Below are 16,035 nucleotides of genomic sequence, written 5' to 3'. Positions count from 1 at the left end.
TCCAGATGTGAGGTGACGATGGAAGAAAGCCTCACGGAGGAAACCTGCTCAGAAGAGCGGTGGGGAGAGCACACGTGTGACCCCGAGGTGCTGCTCAGCACCACCCCTCCCGGGCGCGTCAAACGACACCCTCAACGACGCCGATGTCAGCAAACGGTACTCGTGCCACCAGACTGTGCCCGACTCAGGAAGCAAACACCTTTTCGTCTGGGATCTAAACTCTACTCTGTTTTTGGGCTGAGCTGTGCGGCATGTAGGATCTCCACTCCCCGATCAGGGAGGGAACCCAGGCCCCTGCAGTGGGAGCTGGGAGTCCTAACGACTGGACGGTCAGTGAAGTCCCCTATGCCATCTAATTTTTAAATGACAGCAACTAACTGAAACTTAAAACACAGAATAAACCAAGTAACACCTGAAGACCATAATGAGATGCCAGCTACTGATCCGACACCCTAGGAAAAAAACCCAAGGGTCTTACTAACAAATTTCTCATTCATGTTTATGAGAGCAAACAGCACTTCAACCACACCACCGAGTCCTCCTGCAGCTCAAACCTGGCTCTGTCGCTGACCGGCTGAGCTAGACACCCTGGGCGTGTGCTCCAACATCTCCGAACTCCTGTTTCCTCATCTAAACCAAGAGAAACTGTCTTCCTTAGAGCTTTGTGATTCCATGGAAACAAGAACGTAGCACAGGCAATCGATCAAAGGCAGTTCCACAGCCAGTTTAAGGAGTACTTCCTGCTCCAGCGCGCCCACCTCCATCTTCAAGAACGAGAACACGGCACAGAGCCTGGCCCTGAAGCCTACCACGAGCACCCCCAGACTGCCAAGACTGCGCCCACGTGCCTTTAAACTCAGTGAAGGTCATTATCTAGCTCCAGGATAGAAAAGTATCCTTAGTCTCAAATTACGATAGTCTGGAAGGAAGGGTTTTCTCCAATTATTAATTTTTTTTTTTGATGTGTAATTCCTGCAGAGAAAATGTGTTTCACCTTCCCCTCCTAAAGAACATGCTTTAAACTCTGGCATATACATGAGAACCCAGACATTAAGAGAATACCCAAGAGCAGGGTGTTCTGGAAACGGAGTAAAGTAGCTCCTGACAGCTCTCAGGAGCAACACTAAGAAGTTAGACACTGGACAAGGACAGTATCTTTCTGACAAAAAAATGTCATACATACACAAAGTTCAGAAGATGGCGGAGGAAGAGGACGGGGAGACCACTTTCTCCCCCACAGATTTGTCAAAATAACATTTAAATGCTGAGCAAATCCATAAAACAACTTCTGAATGCCGGCAGAGGACAGTATGCACCCAGAAAGGCAGCCCAGTGTCTTCGAAAGGAGATGTTTTATCAACGGTGCTGTGCAGATGGAGAAGTCTTGAAACTACTGTAAAAATAAGACTTAAAACCAGAAGCAGGAGGCTTAAGTCCAAATCCTGAGAACACCAGAGAACTCCTGACTCCAGGGAACATGAATCAACAGGAGCTCATCAAACGCCTCCACACCTACACTGAAACCAAGCACCACCCAAGGGCCAACAAGTTCCAGAGCAAGACATACCACGCAAATTCTCCAGCAACACAGGAACACAGCCCTGAGCGCCAATATACAGGCTGCCCAAAGGGACTCCAAACCCACTGACATCTCATAACTCATTACTGGACACTTCATTGCACTCCAGAGGGAAGAAATCCAGCTCCACCCACCAGAACACCCACACAAGCTTCCCTAACCAGGAAACCTTGACAAGCCACCCGTACAACCCCACCCACAGTGAGGAAACGCCACAAAGTTCACAACTCTGGTTTTCTCTAACGTTTACTTCATAAGCTATGAACACTCTTCCTGTTTAAGTTTTAAGAGGCAAATTCACTTTTTATCGCAAAGTATAAAATCTGGGCTGCCGTGAAAGGCCAGCCAGGGTGGCTTAAAACAGCCGCTGCGATTGGTGGCATCCTTGAAACACTGGACAGGAAAGCAACTACCGAGTGTCAAACCCCCACCCGGGCGGGCAGAGCAGGCCGGACGAGAGCCTCCTGATGGGGCCTTCTCGGCCTCCCTGCGTCCTCCGCCACAGAGCTCTGCCTTTGAGCAGGAGCGAGAAACTGAGAGGCCCGGGTCAAAGCCGTGAAGGCAGCGCCCCATCACAGGCGTCTCCGTGACGGCCACAGCACCGCGCAGCCTGAGGAACAGCTTCCGCTACCCAGAGGGTCACTGCTGTGGCGCATACACCAATAAAGCTGCACACGCATGTCTACGTTTAAACCAAATTAGACCTGAAACTGCGTTTCTCGCGTGGCTCAGGGGTAAAGAATCCACGTGCCAGTGCAGGAGACGCCAGTTCCATCCCTGGGTCGGGAAGATCCCCTGGAGGAGGGCATGGCAACCCACTCCAGTATTCTTGCCTAGAGAATCCCATGGACAGAGGAGCCAGGGGGGCTACAGTCCGTGGGGTCACAAAGAGTCAGATGCGACTTGGCAACTAAACAAGACCCTAAGGTACCAAAAATTAAACTACCAAACTGAAATCCAAAGTACTAAAACACTGAAATCTTCTCATATTTTAAACAAAATATACGGGGTCAAGAAATCTGAACTGCCTGACTACTGCAGTTATCACCTCTGTTATTAACACGTACAATTTTTCTTCCTTTGAAAGAAAAGTCAAGATTTTATAACTCACTCCACCAATCAGAACTGATTCACAGCACTCCACTTTGTTCAAGATAGCAGCAATATGTCCTTTGCTCACTGACGATCTCCCCCTAAAGGCTATTTTTAGTGACTAAAAAAGGTATTTAATACATTTTCGTATCTCTAACAAGAAGAGGATTACTGTGGGAAAATTTCAGAACCCATTATTGCTTTTTCTTTGAGGCTCTTCATATTTAATATTCAGTAATTGTCTCTCTGGTTTACCAATGAAGGTGTTCCTAAAATCTTTGTAAGCTGTGAGGAATATGACTGGTATTCACTATCAAGAATGAAAATGCTCAAGGCACTGCACTGGCCACTGATTCCAGTGAGAGAAGCACTGCTAAGAAGTGTCCATCTGCCTAAAATCATGTCACCATTTGAACTGAGTTCATCTCTACTACAATGTTTCTATATTAATTTAAACAAGGTTTTTTCCTAAACCTCCAAGAAGTACTTTGAAGTATCAGATAAGAAACTCCTTTCAAGGGAATTTCACTGAAGTAGAAATAACATCAAAATCCAAATAGAGTTTTCTGTCCAGTTAATTACTAATTACAAGAGTAACCAACTGCTGCTGGTTCAAGAGGAACATAACAAATACAGTTTCTAAATGGGAAAAAAGGATAAACAAGGCACCAAGCAAGAATCCATCCTTTAACAAGCATCGTGGAGAGGCATTTGTCGGCCTCCAAGGTGGAACTCCGCTTTGGCATACACAGAGGACAAACAGTTTCAAATTCAATTGGCCATTTAGTCTGAAGAAGTATACAGGCCACCACCAAGTTACGATTAAAAGACCTCCAACCAACATTCATTCGAGGTAGAGACACATGGCAAAGACGTCCTTCGTGACGCCGGCACCCTGAGAGGGCGGGCTGAGCCCCCACACACCGTTTGCAAAGCTACCATCTGGGTCCTCAAGCTGCCTGCTCAGCACGCGCGACCGCTGCGGGTGGAGGAGGCCCGCGAGGCCCCCGTGTGAGGCTGCAGGGTGCTGTGCGGGTCTCATTCCTTCAGAGCACATGTCCTCCTCTTGATCTGACATGTATCCTGGGGGGCTGGGGACACCGTCCAGCGTCACTATAAACTTGGGACTCGCAGGTTTATCTGGTTGTACAAGATCTCTGCCAGACAGATAGAAAATACCACAGAATTAGGGAAACGCACAAAAAGCCGAGCCTCCTACAGCGCTCTTCAAAAAACTACCACTGCCCTGACTGGTCTGCAGTTTCTTCACTAACAAACAAGCCTTGACAGGACTCCCAGGGACGGCTAGCAGATTCCTGCTCACGCACGATGACTAGGGCCAATCTCTGTGGCGTCGGCACCAGCCCTTCAGGCTGCCCTCAGGGCGCTCTCCCTCAGCCCTGACCCCGGCACCCACTGGACCTTCACAGGGTCATGTGGAAACAAATGGAGAAGTCAGCATCTATGCTCAGAACACAAGAGCCAGCCGTTCTGTACACACTAAGTTTATTAACTCTACGTTTGTTTCCTTACAGAACATTCAGTCCATTATCTATGGCGATAATCACCCCAACCCAATCTGCTAACTCTCTGACTGAGATGTCCTAATTCTTATCATCTGGCTTTTAAAATTTCATTTCCTGGATGTGCATAAAGAAAATAATCTTATTAAAAGAGCTAAATCATATACTGACTTACTTGTATGGTAACAGATTTCTGAATAAGAAAGATGAACTGAAATTTTTGAGAACTGGGTGTGCCTTATGACACACGGCCTAACTTCTCAGTCAACACAGCATCTACACTGGGGCCAGGACGGGCAGGAGGGGGCTGGGCGCTGGCGGTTAACTTCCACTGTCTATCAACACACGTGAGCTACAAAGCAAAGAGGCCATCTACCGTGTCTGCACAAGGTGTCCCGAGCGGGCCTGAAGGGCGTCTGCAGTCTCCATCCCCGACGCCTGGCTCGCTGCCACTACGAGCTCCTCACACAGCTTTGGCTTCTTCAGAATAAATGATCTTGTGTCTGCATGGACCATGGATTCCATGTCATAGTAATCTGAGCCAAAGAAATTGGCCACAAATGTTTACTTCTGAATTTATCTTGCATTCCCAACATCACACATGTGAGAAGAATGTCAATCCTTTATATATTTGTAATTATTTTAAAGGAAAATTACAATGGTTCAACTTAGGAATAAGGCTGCAATTCTATGCCAAACATCTTTTCAAAGAAGTCAAGCATTCCTTTGCTCATACAGCGTATTACCAAGGCATTCTAATGAACTTCCTGCCTACAGATAGAAGAAAGGTTCTTCCATGAGGTACCTAATGGGATATTAGTAACAATATAAAGTACAACAATATTTTCTATAAACAAAGAATACAGACTCCTAATGTGCCCTAGAATCATGATACAAAGGCTATTTTTAAAAAACTCTTTAAAATCTGTTTTGCTCATTTTGCACACTTATGGAACAGAGCACACCCGAATGAAAACAATAAAAGTGGCATAGTTTCTGCCTGGTTGAAGACAGACTACTTTGAAAAAGAATTTTAAGATGAATAGACATCGATAAAAATACAGCAAGGATAACACTGAACTTTAATGCGAGCAGCCACAGATCACATCACCGACAATACAATTTTCAAGCTCAAGTACTTTATAAAATACACCAAGACCCGAGGCCCGGGACACAGACCGCCGGCACACCAGCAGGTGTCACGACCAACGTCAGGAGCAGCTCTGCTCCTCAACAGGCAACAGAGACCAAAGCTCAGAGCACGCGGATTCAGGGCCACTCGTTAAGTAAAACGGAAACCTAAGAGCACTGTGCGAGCTACGCCAAGAAAAAGCAGAGAAACAGAGGGACCCCAGTGGCAGGCTGAACAGACTGAATAGCAAGAAGGCTTGAGGCCTAAAGGGTCTTCTATGTGCCCCCGTGCCGATGAGCCTGGATTCTGGTCAAGAAGTAAGAAGTAAACCAGGGTTTCTAAGTAGTGAAGTGACATGAGCACGTTTTTTTAGAAAAACAGAAAGTGGGAGGAATGGACTGGAGCCCCAGGTCTCAGCCACGGGGCTCCTGCCCACGCCACCTTCCTCTCGCACACCTAAAGGAGGGGAGACACGTTCTACACTCACGCAGCACTAGCAGTGACAGCAGGTGCGTTTTAAACGACTGTCCCAGGAAGAGGCAACCTGCCTCCCCCTGCAAGGGCAGGAGAGACGCAGATGAGTGTAGGAGGAGGGGGAGGAGCACGATCAGGACAGGGCAGAGAGCAGACTCAACAGAGGGCAAAGACACGTTTCCAGTTCAGGCTTCTTCAGTTTGAGGTCTTTGCAGGACTCTCAGGTGTTCAGAAAGAAGTTGAAAATTCAGATTTTATTATTACGAGCGGGAAAGAAGAAAGAAACAGAGTCTCTGCTGATGGTGAGATGACAACGTGTGGTCAACTGTACATATTCAGCATGGCTATCTTCTCCCTGAGCCCTCACAGACAGCCCAGGAAGCAGATCCCTCCTGGGTTGCAGACGCCTGGTTTGCACTGAGTTCTGCTCTGGTTCACCGTGTCCGCACAGCTAGCAGACGGAGGGGCCAGGGTGCAGTCTGTGGGCTGCGGCTCCTCACCCCCCTCTTCTCCCTCTTTGAGGCACAGCAGTTCTACTAGTCTGCATCTTGGGAGAATACGGATGAGATGAAAATAATGCTCAGGGCAGGATACAGGATAAAGGTAACATTTTAAGGGGCAGGAGAGGAAGGGAACTGAAGGAGAAGGAAAAGGAACTAGTGGAAGAACAGACAGTGAAGTCCCAGAAGACAAAAGACAGAAGATGGAAGAAAACATGGGAACATCAGGGCCACACATCACAGAGTGCAGACAAGTGTGCACAGAAAACAGCTTTATTCTCGACACGAGCCTCTCGTCACCCCATCAACACTCCTGAGCACGGCCTGGGTCAGGCAGAGCAGACAGATGGCAGAGTTAGCGACACCTCCTGGGTGAGGACCACAGGCTGAATCCACACATTTGCATCCTCCTGAAACCCTAAGGCCTTACAAATAGCTGTGAAAAGAAGAGGAGTGAAAAGCAAAGGAAAAAAGGAAAGATAGAAGCATCTGAATGCAGAGTTCCAAAGAATAGCAAGGAGAGGTAAGAAAGCCTTCCTCAGTGACCAATGCAAATAGAGGAAAACAAGAGAATGAGGAAGACTTAGAGATCTCTTCATGAAAACTAGAGATACCAAGGGAACATTTCATGCAAAGATGGGCTCAATAAAGGACAGAAATGGTATGGACCTAACAGAAGCACAAGATATTAAGAAGAGGTGGCAAGAATACACAGAACTGTACAAAAAAGAGCTTTACGACCCAGATAATCACAATGGTGTGATCACTCACCTAGAGCCAGACATCCTGGAATGTGAAGTCAAGTGGGCCTTAGAAAGCATCACTACAAACAAAGCTAGTGGAGGTGATGGAATTCCAGTTGAGCTATTTCAAATCCTGAAAGATGATGCTATGAAAGTACTGCACTCAATATGCCAGCAAATTTGGAAAACTCAGCAGTGGCCACAGGACTGGGAAAGGTCAGTTTTCATTCCAATCCCAAAGAAAGGCAATGCCAAAGAATGCTCAAACTACCACACAATTGCACTCATCTCACACGCTAGTAAAGTAATGCTCAAAATTCTCCAAGCCAGGCTTCAGCAGTACGTGAAACCGTGAACTTCCAGATGTTCCAGCTGGTTTTAGAAAAGGCAGAGGAACCAGAGATCAAATTGCCAGCATCCACTGGATCATGGAAAAAGCAAGAGAGTTCCAGAAAAACATCTATTTCTGCTTTATTGACTGTGCCAAAGCCTTTGACTGTGTGGATCACAATCAACTGTGGAAAATTCTGAAAGAGATGGGAATACCAGACCACCTGACCTGCCCTTTGAGAAACCTATATGCAGGTCAGGGAGCAACAGTTAGAACTGGACATGGAACAATAGACTGGTTCCAAATAGGAAAAGGAGTACGTCAAGGCTGTATATTGTCACCCTGCTTATTTAACTGCTATGCAGAGTACATCATGAGAAACGCTGGGCTGGAAGAAGCACAAGCTGGAATCAAGATTGCTGGGAGAAATATCAATAACCTCAGATATGCAGATGACACCACCCTTATGGCAAAAAGTGAAGAGGAACTAAAAAGCCTCTTGATGAAAGTGAAAGTGGAGAGTGAAAAAGTTGGCTTAAAGCTCAACATTCAGAAAACGAAGATCATGGCACCTGGTCCCATCACTTCATGGCAGATAGATGGGAAACAGTGGAAACAGTGTCAGACACTATTTTGGGGGGCTCCAAAATCATTGCAGATGGTGATTGCAGCCATGAAATTAAAAGACGCTTAATCCTTGGAAGGAAAGTAATGACCAACCTAGACAGCCTATTCAAAAGCAGAGACATTACTCTGCCAACAAAGGTCCATCTAGTCAAGGCTATGGTTTTTCCAGTGGTCATGTATGAATGTGAGAGTTGGACTGTGAAGACAGCTGAGCGCCGAAGAGCTGATGCTTTTGAACTGTGGTGTTGGAGAAGCCTCTTGAGAGTCCCTTGGACTGCAAGGAGATCCAACCAGTCCATTCTAAAGGAGATCAGTCCTGGTTATTCATTGGAAGGACTGATACTGAAGCTGAAACTCCAATACTTTGGCCACCTCATGCGAAGAGTTGACTCATTGGAAAAGACCCTGATTCTGGGAGGGATTGGAGGCAGGAGGAGAAGGGGATGACAGAGGATGAAATGGTTGGATGGCATCACCAACTCGATGGACATGAGTTTGAGTGAACTCTGGGAGTTGGTGATGGACAGGGAGGCCTGGTGTGCTACAATTCATGGGATCGCAAAGAGTCGGACATGACTGAGCGACTGAACTGAACTGAAACTCTAATAAAATGTCAGTAAAGGGTTAAATTAAAAAACAAAAAACACCTCACAAAGAAAATAATTGTAAAAGAAGAGATAACCAGGGACTGTCCTGATGTTCCAGTGGTTAAGAGTCTACACGTCAACTGCAGTGGGTACATGGTATGTCGGGGGCAATAAGCACATTTTAAAAGGGGAAAACTTAGTAGATCTCTAAAAGCTGAGTCTTCAACTAACAATGAATAATATGGATCCCAAGCTTCTTCCGAGGCCAAGAAGTGGGCAGCACAGGGGGCCTGGGCAGGGGCTGGGAGAAGGCAGGGCACAGCAGAAGCAGGTTCAAGGGTCCATCCAGAAGCAGGTAGCTCTCCCTAAACTCTATGTATCCGTTTTCTTTTCTGTGATCCTTACCACAGCTATTCCCCTACTGCGACCCTTGAAGACACTTGGAATTACTGGAAATATGCTTTCCTGTTGATCATTGCTCAAGAGGCTTACGGATGAAGCATCATGGTCTGACAGAAAAGGTGCAAAATTAACTCAATGCATACTATTAAAACTGTAAAAAGCAGTTAGATTTCCTGATAATCTTTGACCACTTCTCCCCTGGAGCAAAGTGGAGCTTTAGACTCCTGAAAAGGTAAAAACAGAGGGTTTCTAGACTAATGAATGCCAGCCATGTTGAAAGAAGTACTGTTCTGAAAACTGTGTGTGTGTGTGTGTGTGTGTGTGTGTGTGTGTAGTAAACATTACACAGAAGTTAATGTTGAGGTGCCTACCTCAGTTCTGTCCCCACTGAGCTCCCAGAACCCTGGCACCCAATCCACTTCTTGAACCATCTTTCTCTGGAAAAGCTGACCAACCTAAAAGACTCAAAGACACAGACATCACAGCACCGCCAAAGCAGACAGGCCGGACAAGCCACTCTTTTACTGCAGGACCTGCATTCAGAAGTCAAAAGTCCCTTACCTCATCCTCTAATTAATGAACCCAAAAGGCCAATCAGCTTAAGCACCCTGCTCTTAAATTACAAGTTAAGCAAGGATCCTCAGACACCTGAGAACCTCTATCGTGAAAGACAGTGATCAAAACAAACCACCTGGAGAAAACAAGACCAAGAAGGGCGGGGAGAAAATGTCCAAAACCACCTTTCGTATCTTCAGAGAAGTAAGAAGGCACCGAGGACATGAAATAAAGCCAGGGTGTTAATAAAACAAAGGGATACGCAGAAACAAAAGGGCTCTCAGAAACAACAGAAAGCGGGAGGCAGGCAACGGCTGTGCTCACACGTAAGCCTTGGAGAGCGGCTTGATGCAGACAGAATACGCACTGTGGACGGAAGTAAGCGAAGGAGACACGAGATGCGCAAGTGCCGACGGTGCCAATAACACACCGACCGCAGCTACCACACATTGTGAATGAAAGTACTTACGCAGAAGCAGGATGGAATGCTGGGAAATGAGGGCAAAATCAAGGATGCAGTGTATCTCAACACTCTGACGGACAGAAGGGAGAAACCAGAGAGAGGGAGAGATCAAAGTCACAGAAGGGTGTCAACACCAAAGTATTTGCCAACTGGGTATGATGTGGCATCTGGGTAGAAGGTAATCCTTGGAGAGAATAAGCACACCTTTCTGAGCAGGCCAGGAAGGGTAAGGGAATATCGTTGTTGACTGTGGAGTCCTGAACACAGGTGAGGAAAATTCAGTAGGAGTCGACACGGAGTAGTCGAGGAACCAGAGCTTCCAACAACGGTCCCACCAGACATAAATCAGGTGCTCACCACGGTCCTGCGGTAGCCCGTGGGATGTGCCTATGTGTGCTGGGGGTCAGGGAGACAGGCAAACAAGTTACAGCAGCTCTCAGAATGATAAGCTCTGGGTAAACACCTGGCCACAACATTTCTAACACGAAATCAAAGTGAGAATAAGGTTTAACAGGCCAGAGGACACTAAAGCAGCTCAGAGCAATGGAGAAAGTTCAATGGAAAGCAGGGTAAGGATTCAAGAGGTCCCTAAAGCAGAGGCATGAACAGCCAACGGTTTCCAGGGACCGGGGTGAGATGGTGTCAGAGGAAGCAAGTTTCTGTGTGAGGTGAACAATGTAAACACCACTCAGCATGAAGAAAACGCAGGTCCCGACTCCTGGCCCTAAAATATTTTCACAGATCTTAATGTAGCATCTTAGGGCACGGTCTAAGAGACACAGGATACATTAAATGAGGTGTAAGGAATGGAAACAGCAACTGAAAAATGCTAGATTACAAATGGAAATTTAATATTAGCACCAACCTTGACTGATCTGCAGAGTTTCTGCCATTACGGGGTCAATTTGCAATCGGGATAACAACTGCCTCTGTTGAGTTCCTAGAACATAAATTTTAAAACTTCACTATGCTTAAAAAAAACAAACAATAGCAGCTCATGTGCTTCCCAGGAATTAAGACCAAAATAATCTTTCTGGGTTCCTAATTGAAAGTCTTTAAAATAACTTAAAGCTTCCACAATACAATTTAATAATAATCCTAGACCAAACGTCTGTAAGACAAAAACCTGTACTCAGGTTAAACCAAAAATGACCACGGTTCTCCCTGTCTGGAAGCTGGTTTCCTTGGACTGGAGAGAAGCACAGTGATGAAGGCAAAGGGCTGCAGAAGCCAGCGGGGCAGCTGCCTGGGCCCTCGGCTGGCTCCCGGGGAGACGGGCGACAGCCGGCGGCAAGATCCCCGCGAGGAGGTCTCCCTCTGCTGCTGGGCTCTCAGCGGGTAAGGCAGCCCCCACCGCAGAACAGAGTTCCCAAAGGACACACTGAGGCTCGGACGGGCAGAGAGCAGCACACAGGGAAGGAGACACTCAGAGCGCTGCAGCCCAGGCCCTCTACCACAGAACGCGGGACAAGCACTTAGCGATCCTGCAAGAAAGACACACAGCTCGAGCATTATTTCTTAAATGGATTCACAATTTTCTCAGTTACACTGCAAAACAAAACAGAGATATAGAACTGATTTTTCTATCTTCAAGTTGAGGTTTGCGAGGGCGTCATACTTCTCCGAACACCCCAGCCTAGCAGATACTCGGTCCTCACTTGTTGATTTAGAAGCCAAACAGTACGGTGTAGGAAGGGACGCAGTTGACAGGGTTCTAAACACTACTGAAGTATCAGTGAGAGCGTGCATGCTGCTGCTTAGTAAACCTACTGCATCAGTTTCACAAGGACAGTTTACTCACTCAGTGCAAGCATGTTAAGTTGGCAGCTGCTTACCAACTATCATGTTTCATTAAGAGGTTTTTAAAAAAGTTTAAAATTTGCCAAATTGTTATCTGCTATTTTCTTTTAAATATGAGTTACACTACATTACTCCCTAATGATGTGCCCTACTCCCCAGAATAAGTTAATTTCTTCCAAAATTACCATGGTTGAAAATCCAGTAAATCCTCAGGAGCTGACCCGAAACAGATACTTAGCCAAGTTGTATTCCTGAAGGGCTGCCTGGGAAACTGACATGTGATTAGGTTACAGGGAGTATGCTCTTCCAATTCAAATACTAACAGGTCTCTTTAGCATAAACAGTGAACAGTGACAGAATTATACATTTTAAAGTAATTTCACCAAATAGATAGATGAAAGACCACCATTCTCTCACATTTCAAGTTTTGTTTCACCTCTCTAACCTTTTCAAAACATCATTTTTAGAGATCCACGAAAAAGGATGGAATTCTAAAGTCTAGGTTTCTAAGACAAATCATGTACAAGATTTTGTCATTAAAGGTCCACGAAAAATTCAAGTTCTCTGTGACCTGCTGCCTCCATATGAAAGCGACAGTCAAGTTACCCAATACCACATTCTAAAAATTTACCTTTCTCAATGTTTCTAAGGAAACCAATTATTTTTACATCAGTAGTCCTTGACTGTGATGCAAAATCTACTTCCTCCTGCAGATCTTCAAACTGTCTGCTGCCTTCAGACGTTGAATACTCATTCATTTTAACCTCCAAAGATGAAATTTTTGCTTCATTCTGTGACACTCTAACATTAAGATCAAACAGATTTGCTTCCACTGTCAAAACTGCTGCTTTCATCCCTTTAATTTCATTGATATCAGTTGATATTTTCCTTAAAAGATGGGAAATACTGTCTAGCTCATTCAGTGAACAAGAGGAACTTGTTACTGAACCTAAGTCAACTGGCCCAGGTGAAAAGAAAATTGGTAAAGATGGTGATGGAAACCTTGATGACATTTTCATAAAATTCTCTCTCCTTAATATTTGGTAATTTTTCTTTCACAGCTCACTAAGCTTTCATCAAAAGTAAAAGCAATCATTAAGGCTGTGACTTTAAGAAGTATTAAACCATCAGTAACCTTTTAAAACCTGTAATTGAAAAGACAGGATTGTACATTTCTGGAGTCAGAACTCAAAGTAAATCTGAAAATGCTCAACAAACCAGACCCAATTTTCTCTCTGCTTCAACCGAGAAGCCTTAACACACAGCCCCCTGTATCCTGTAAGTCTTACTTACAGCTCCTCTCCAAACAACAGACCCTATTATTACACAGGAAACAACTCTGGCTTGTGATTGGCTGGAAGCAGACACACGACACACCAAGAATTTTCTATTATTTACCTCATATGAAAAGGGCCACTGAAGACCTGAGGCATAAATAAGCAATATAACATAAAGTACTTTATACCTGAATATGACGTGAACTTAATGTACTTTTGCTCATCAATGTACCTGTAACTGTCAAGCTTCGCATTATTTTTAAATTGTTTTATCTAGTATTTTGAATTTCATTTCCCCTTGAAAATAGTAATAGGACACTATTTGGAAGCTAACTGGACCTTTGATCACACCCATGTGTCTCTAATGAGACACAAACCTTATTAAAAATGGTGGTGATGATGGAATTCAACTGTACTGATATGAGACCTGGTGGAAATTTAAAGACAGAGACAATGAGGATTTGGCCTTGGTTTGCTGCTACATAATTATTACATAGGTGACTTTTCGCCATTCTGTGGGTTGCCTTTTTCTTGATAGTTATCTTTTGAAGCACAGACGCTTTGAACTTCGATAAAGCCCAACTTCACCTATTTTTTCTTTAGCTGTATGTGCTGCTGGTGCCACATACAAGAAACCACTGTCTAGTCCGACTTCACTTAGTTATACCAAACTCTTTCTCCTAAGAGTGTTGTCATTTTAGTTCTTACACTTATGCATCTGATCCATTTTGAGTTAATTTTCATATATGGTGCAGGGTAAGGATCCAACTTTATTCTTTCGCATGTGGCTATCCAGTTCTCGAGCATCATTTGTTGAAAAGACTTCCTTCCCCAATAAACAGTCTTTACATCCTTGTCAAAATACAACAGATCACAAGCACACCGGTTCATTTCTGGATTCTCACCCCGATTCGACCGATTTATATGTACACCCTTATGCCAGTGCCAGGAGATGGCATAGCTGCAGCTCTGCAGTAAGTTTTGAAAATGGAAAATGTAAGTCCTCTAATTTTATTATTTTTCAATAGTTATGGCTATTCCAAGTCCTTTCCCCTTCTATGTAAATTTCAGAATCAGCCTGCATCTTCTGGAAAAAAGCCAGCAGAAATTTTTAACAAAGACTGAGTTGAATCCAAGATCTATTTGGGGAGTATCATCATCTTAACAAAATTAAAGCCCTCCGATCCAAGAGAATGTCTGCTGCATTCAGAGAATGCATCAGAGTATATCTCTCCATGGCTATAGTTTGAGAAAGGTTTTTACTTTGTTTTACTCACTAAGCCAACAAATAAGCTGTGCAAAATATGATGATGCAAGATGGTGAACACGACTCCCCACAGCCCCTCCAAAAGAATTTGTATAAAGAACTGCAGCCTTTGGCTTCCCTGTAACAGAATAAAGAAAAAGTACTGACATTTATATAAGAATCTTTATTTACTTCTTCATTCTTACCTGTAAACTAACCTAAATCTTCAAAATCTTTATACAGAAAATAATTTTCAAAGTTAACAAGGCTTTGGAGCCACATGGAATTCCTCAGGAGCGCCAGCTAACGGTGGTGGCGTGGCACCCCCTGGGCCCGGCACCGCCTGCACGTCAGGGGCCACTGGAGGGCAGCAGACATTGCTGCAGTGAGAGAAGCAGGGGGGTGTCAGGGGATGGGTCACAAAGAAACAGGTGCCCAAAAGGAGCCCCCTGGAGGCTTCCTGCTCACCCATGCGTGCCCAGCTCAACTTCAGAATGCAAAGTAAGCAACGATCCTTCCACAGACTCCAATGTAAATATTCATCAACAGAGAAAGTTCACATATTCTTGGGAAATCAGAACTCAAGAAAGGTTAAGGTCAGCGAGTGAGTGGCAGAGCCTGGTTTAACACCCTAGCAGTCTATCTCCCTGAGCCCCTACTCATAACCTCTGTATTATGACACTTCTATGATACAGTAAATGGAACAAAACGCATTACAAAGAAAACCCATGTGGTATAACTCTTTTTATACATATGTGTATGTGTGTACAGAAATACACTTAGAGTTCTGCTCTGCCCAGAAAGGATGGATATGTACAAACAGATTTTTAAAAACACTAAGACTGCAGACGCACACCTGCTGCAAGTGTGGCGCTTACTCTGCAGAAGGCGGTGGGCAGGACGGAGGGGGGACTTTCCCTGTTTTCTCTGAATACAAAAACTCCTTTTTACCAGGAGTCTTCACAGTGATTCCAGTTCAACATGATATACATTAAGTATATACATTTATAGCCTCTCCTTCTGGAGAGTCCATAAAAATGAAGTAAAGAACGTGAAAATGGCGCAAATTCTTACCAACATATAGCAGTAGATTTCAAATTGGGTTTCCAAGACAATAATCCACTTCCTCCACGAAGGTGGAGAAAGGAAATCAGAAATTCTATTATATTAAAAATATTTTTTATCTCGATACTCCTTAGAACTCTGTTTTTACATGTTCCTACATATCAATAATAGCATTTGAGTGTGTGTATATAAACGAAATACATACATTGAGTGTACAGACTGAAAAATGACTTTAGCATTGTGTGGTTAGGGAGCAGATTATAGCAGGTGAGATTTCAACCACTTCTGGAAAACAGAACACACACACATGAATACTGGCTGAGGCCCAGCAGAAGAGCCATAGACAAGGCACTGGGAGAGCTGCAAGCGCGGCAGCAGCGACACACCCACGAAGGCAACAAACGTCTACTCAGCTGCTACCTCATGCCAGCCGTGTTCTGGGTGCTCAGTAACAGCAACAAACCACACACACACACACAGAGCAACAAACCACACACACACACACACCCCCCCAACAAACCACACACACACACACACACCCCCCCAACAAACCACACACACACACACACACACCCCTCCCCCGGCCCTTGCCAAAGAGCTTCCACTGAGGTGGTGAGGGGAAGATGAGCCTCAAAAACA

The 16,035-nt window shown here is 44.9% G+C and overlaps 1 protein-coding gene across 8 annotated transcripts in view; it reads right to left on the bottom strand.

The window, feature by feature from the left end:
* The window catches only part of ZC3H14 (zinc finger CCCH-type containing 14), a 42,671-nt gene that overhangs the window by 4,662 nt on the left and 21,974 nt on the right, over window positions 1–16,035 (bottom strand). For 4 of the 8 annotated variants that reach the window (XM_024997444.2, XM_024997442.2, NM_001166302.1 and 1 more), the window contains 3 exon segments: window positions 10,874–10,948; window positions 4,571–4,730; window positions 3,596–3,828 (listed from right to left, as the gene is read on the bottom strand). The exons of 1 other annotated variant lie outside the window; for it this stretch is intronic. In XM_024997444.2, coding sequence (XP_024853212.1) covers window positions 3,596–3,828; window positions 4,571–4,730; window positions 10,874–10,948 — 468 coding nt within the window. 8 annotated transcript variants of the gene reach the window in all.

The sequence above is a fragment of the Bos taurus genome, chromosome 10 (assembly GCF_002263795.3).
Source record: "Bos taurus isolate L1 Dominette 01449 registration number 42190680 breed Hereford chromosome 10, ARS-UCD2.0, whole genome shotgun sequence".
Lineage (NCBI taxonomy): Eukaryota > Metazoa > Chordata > Mammalia > Artiodactyla > Bovidae > Bos > Bos taurus.
This window is presented reverse-complemented; position numbering and strand designations above follow the sequence as displayed.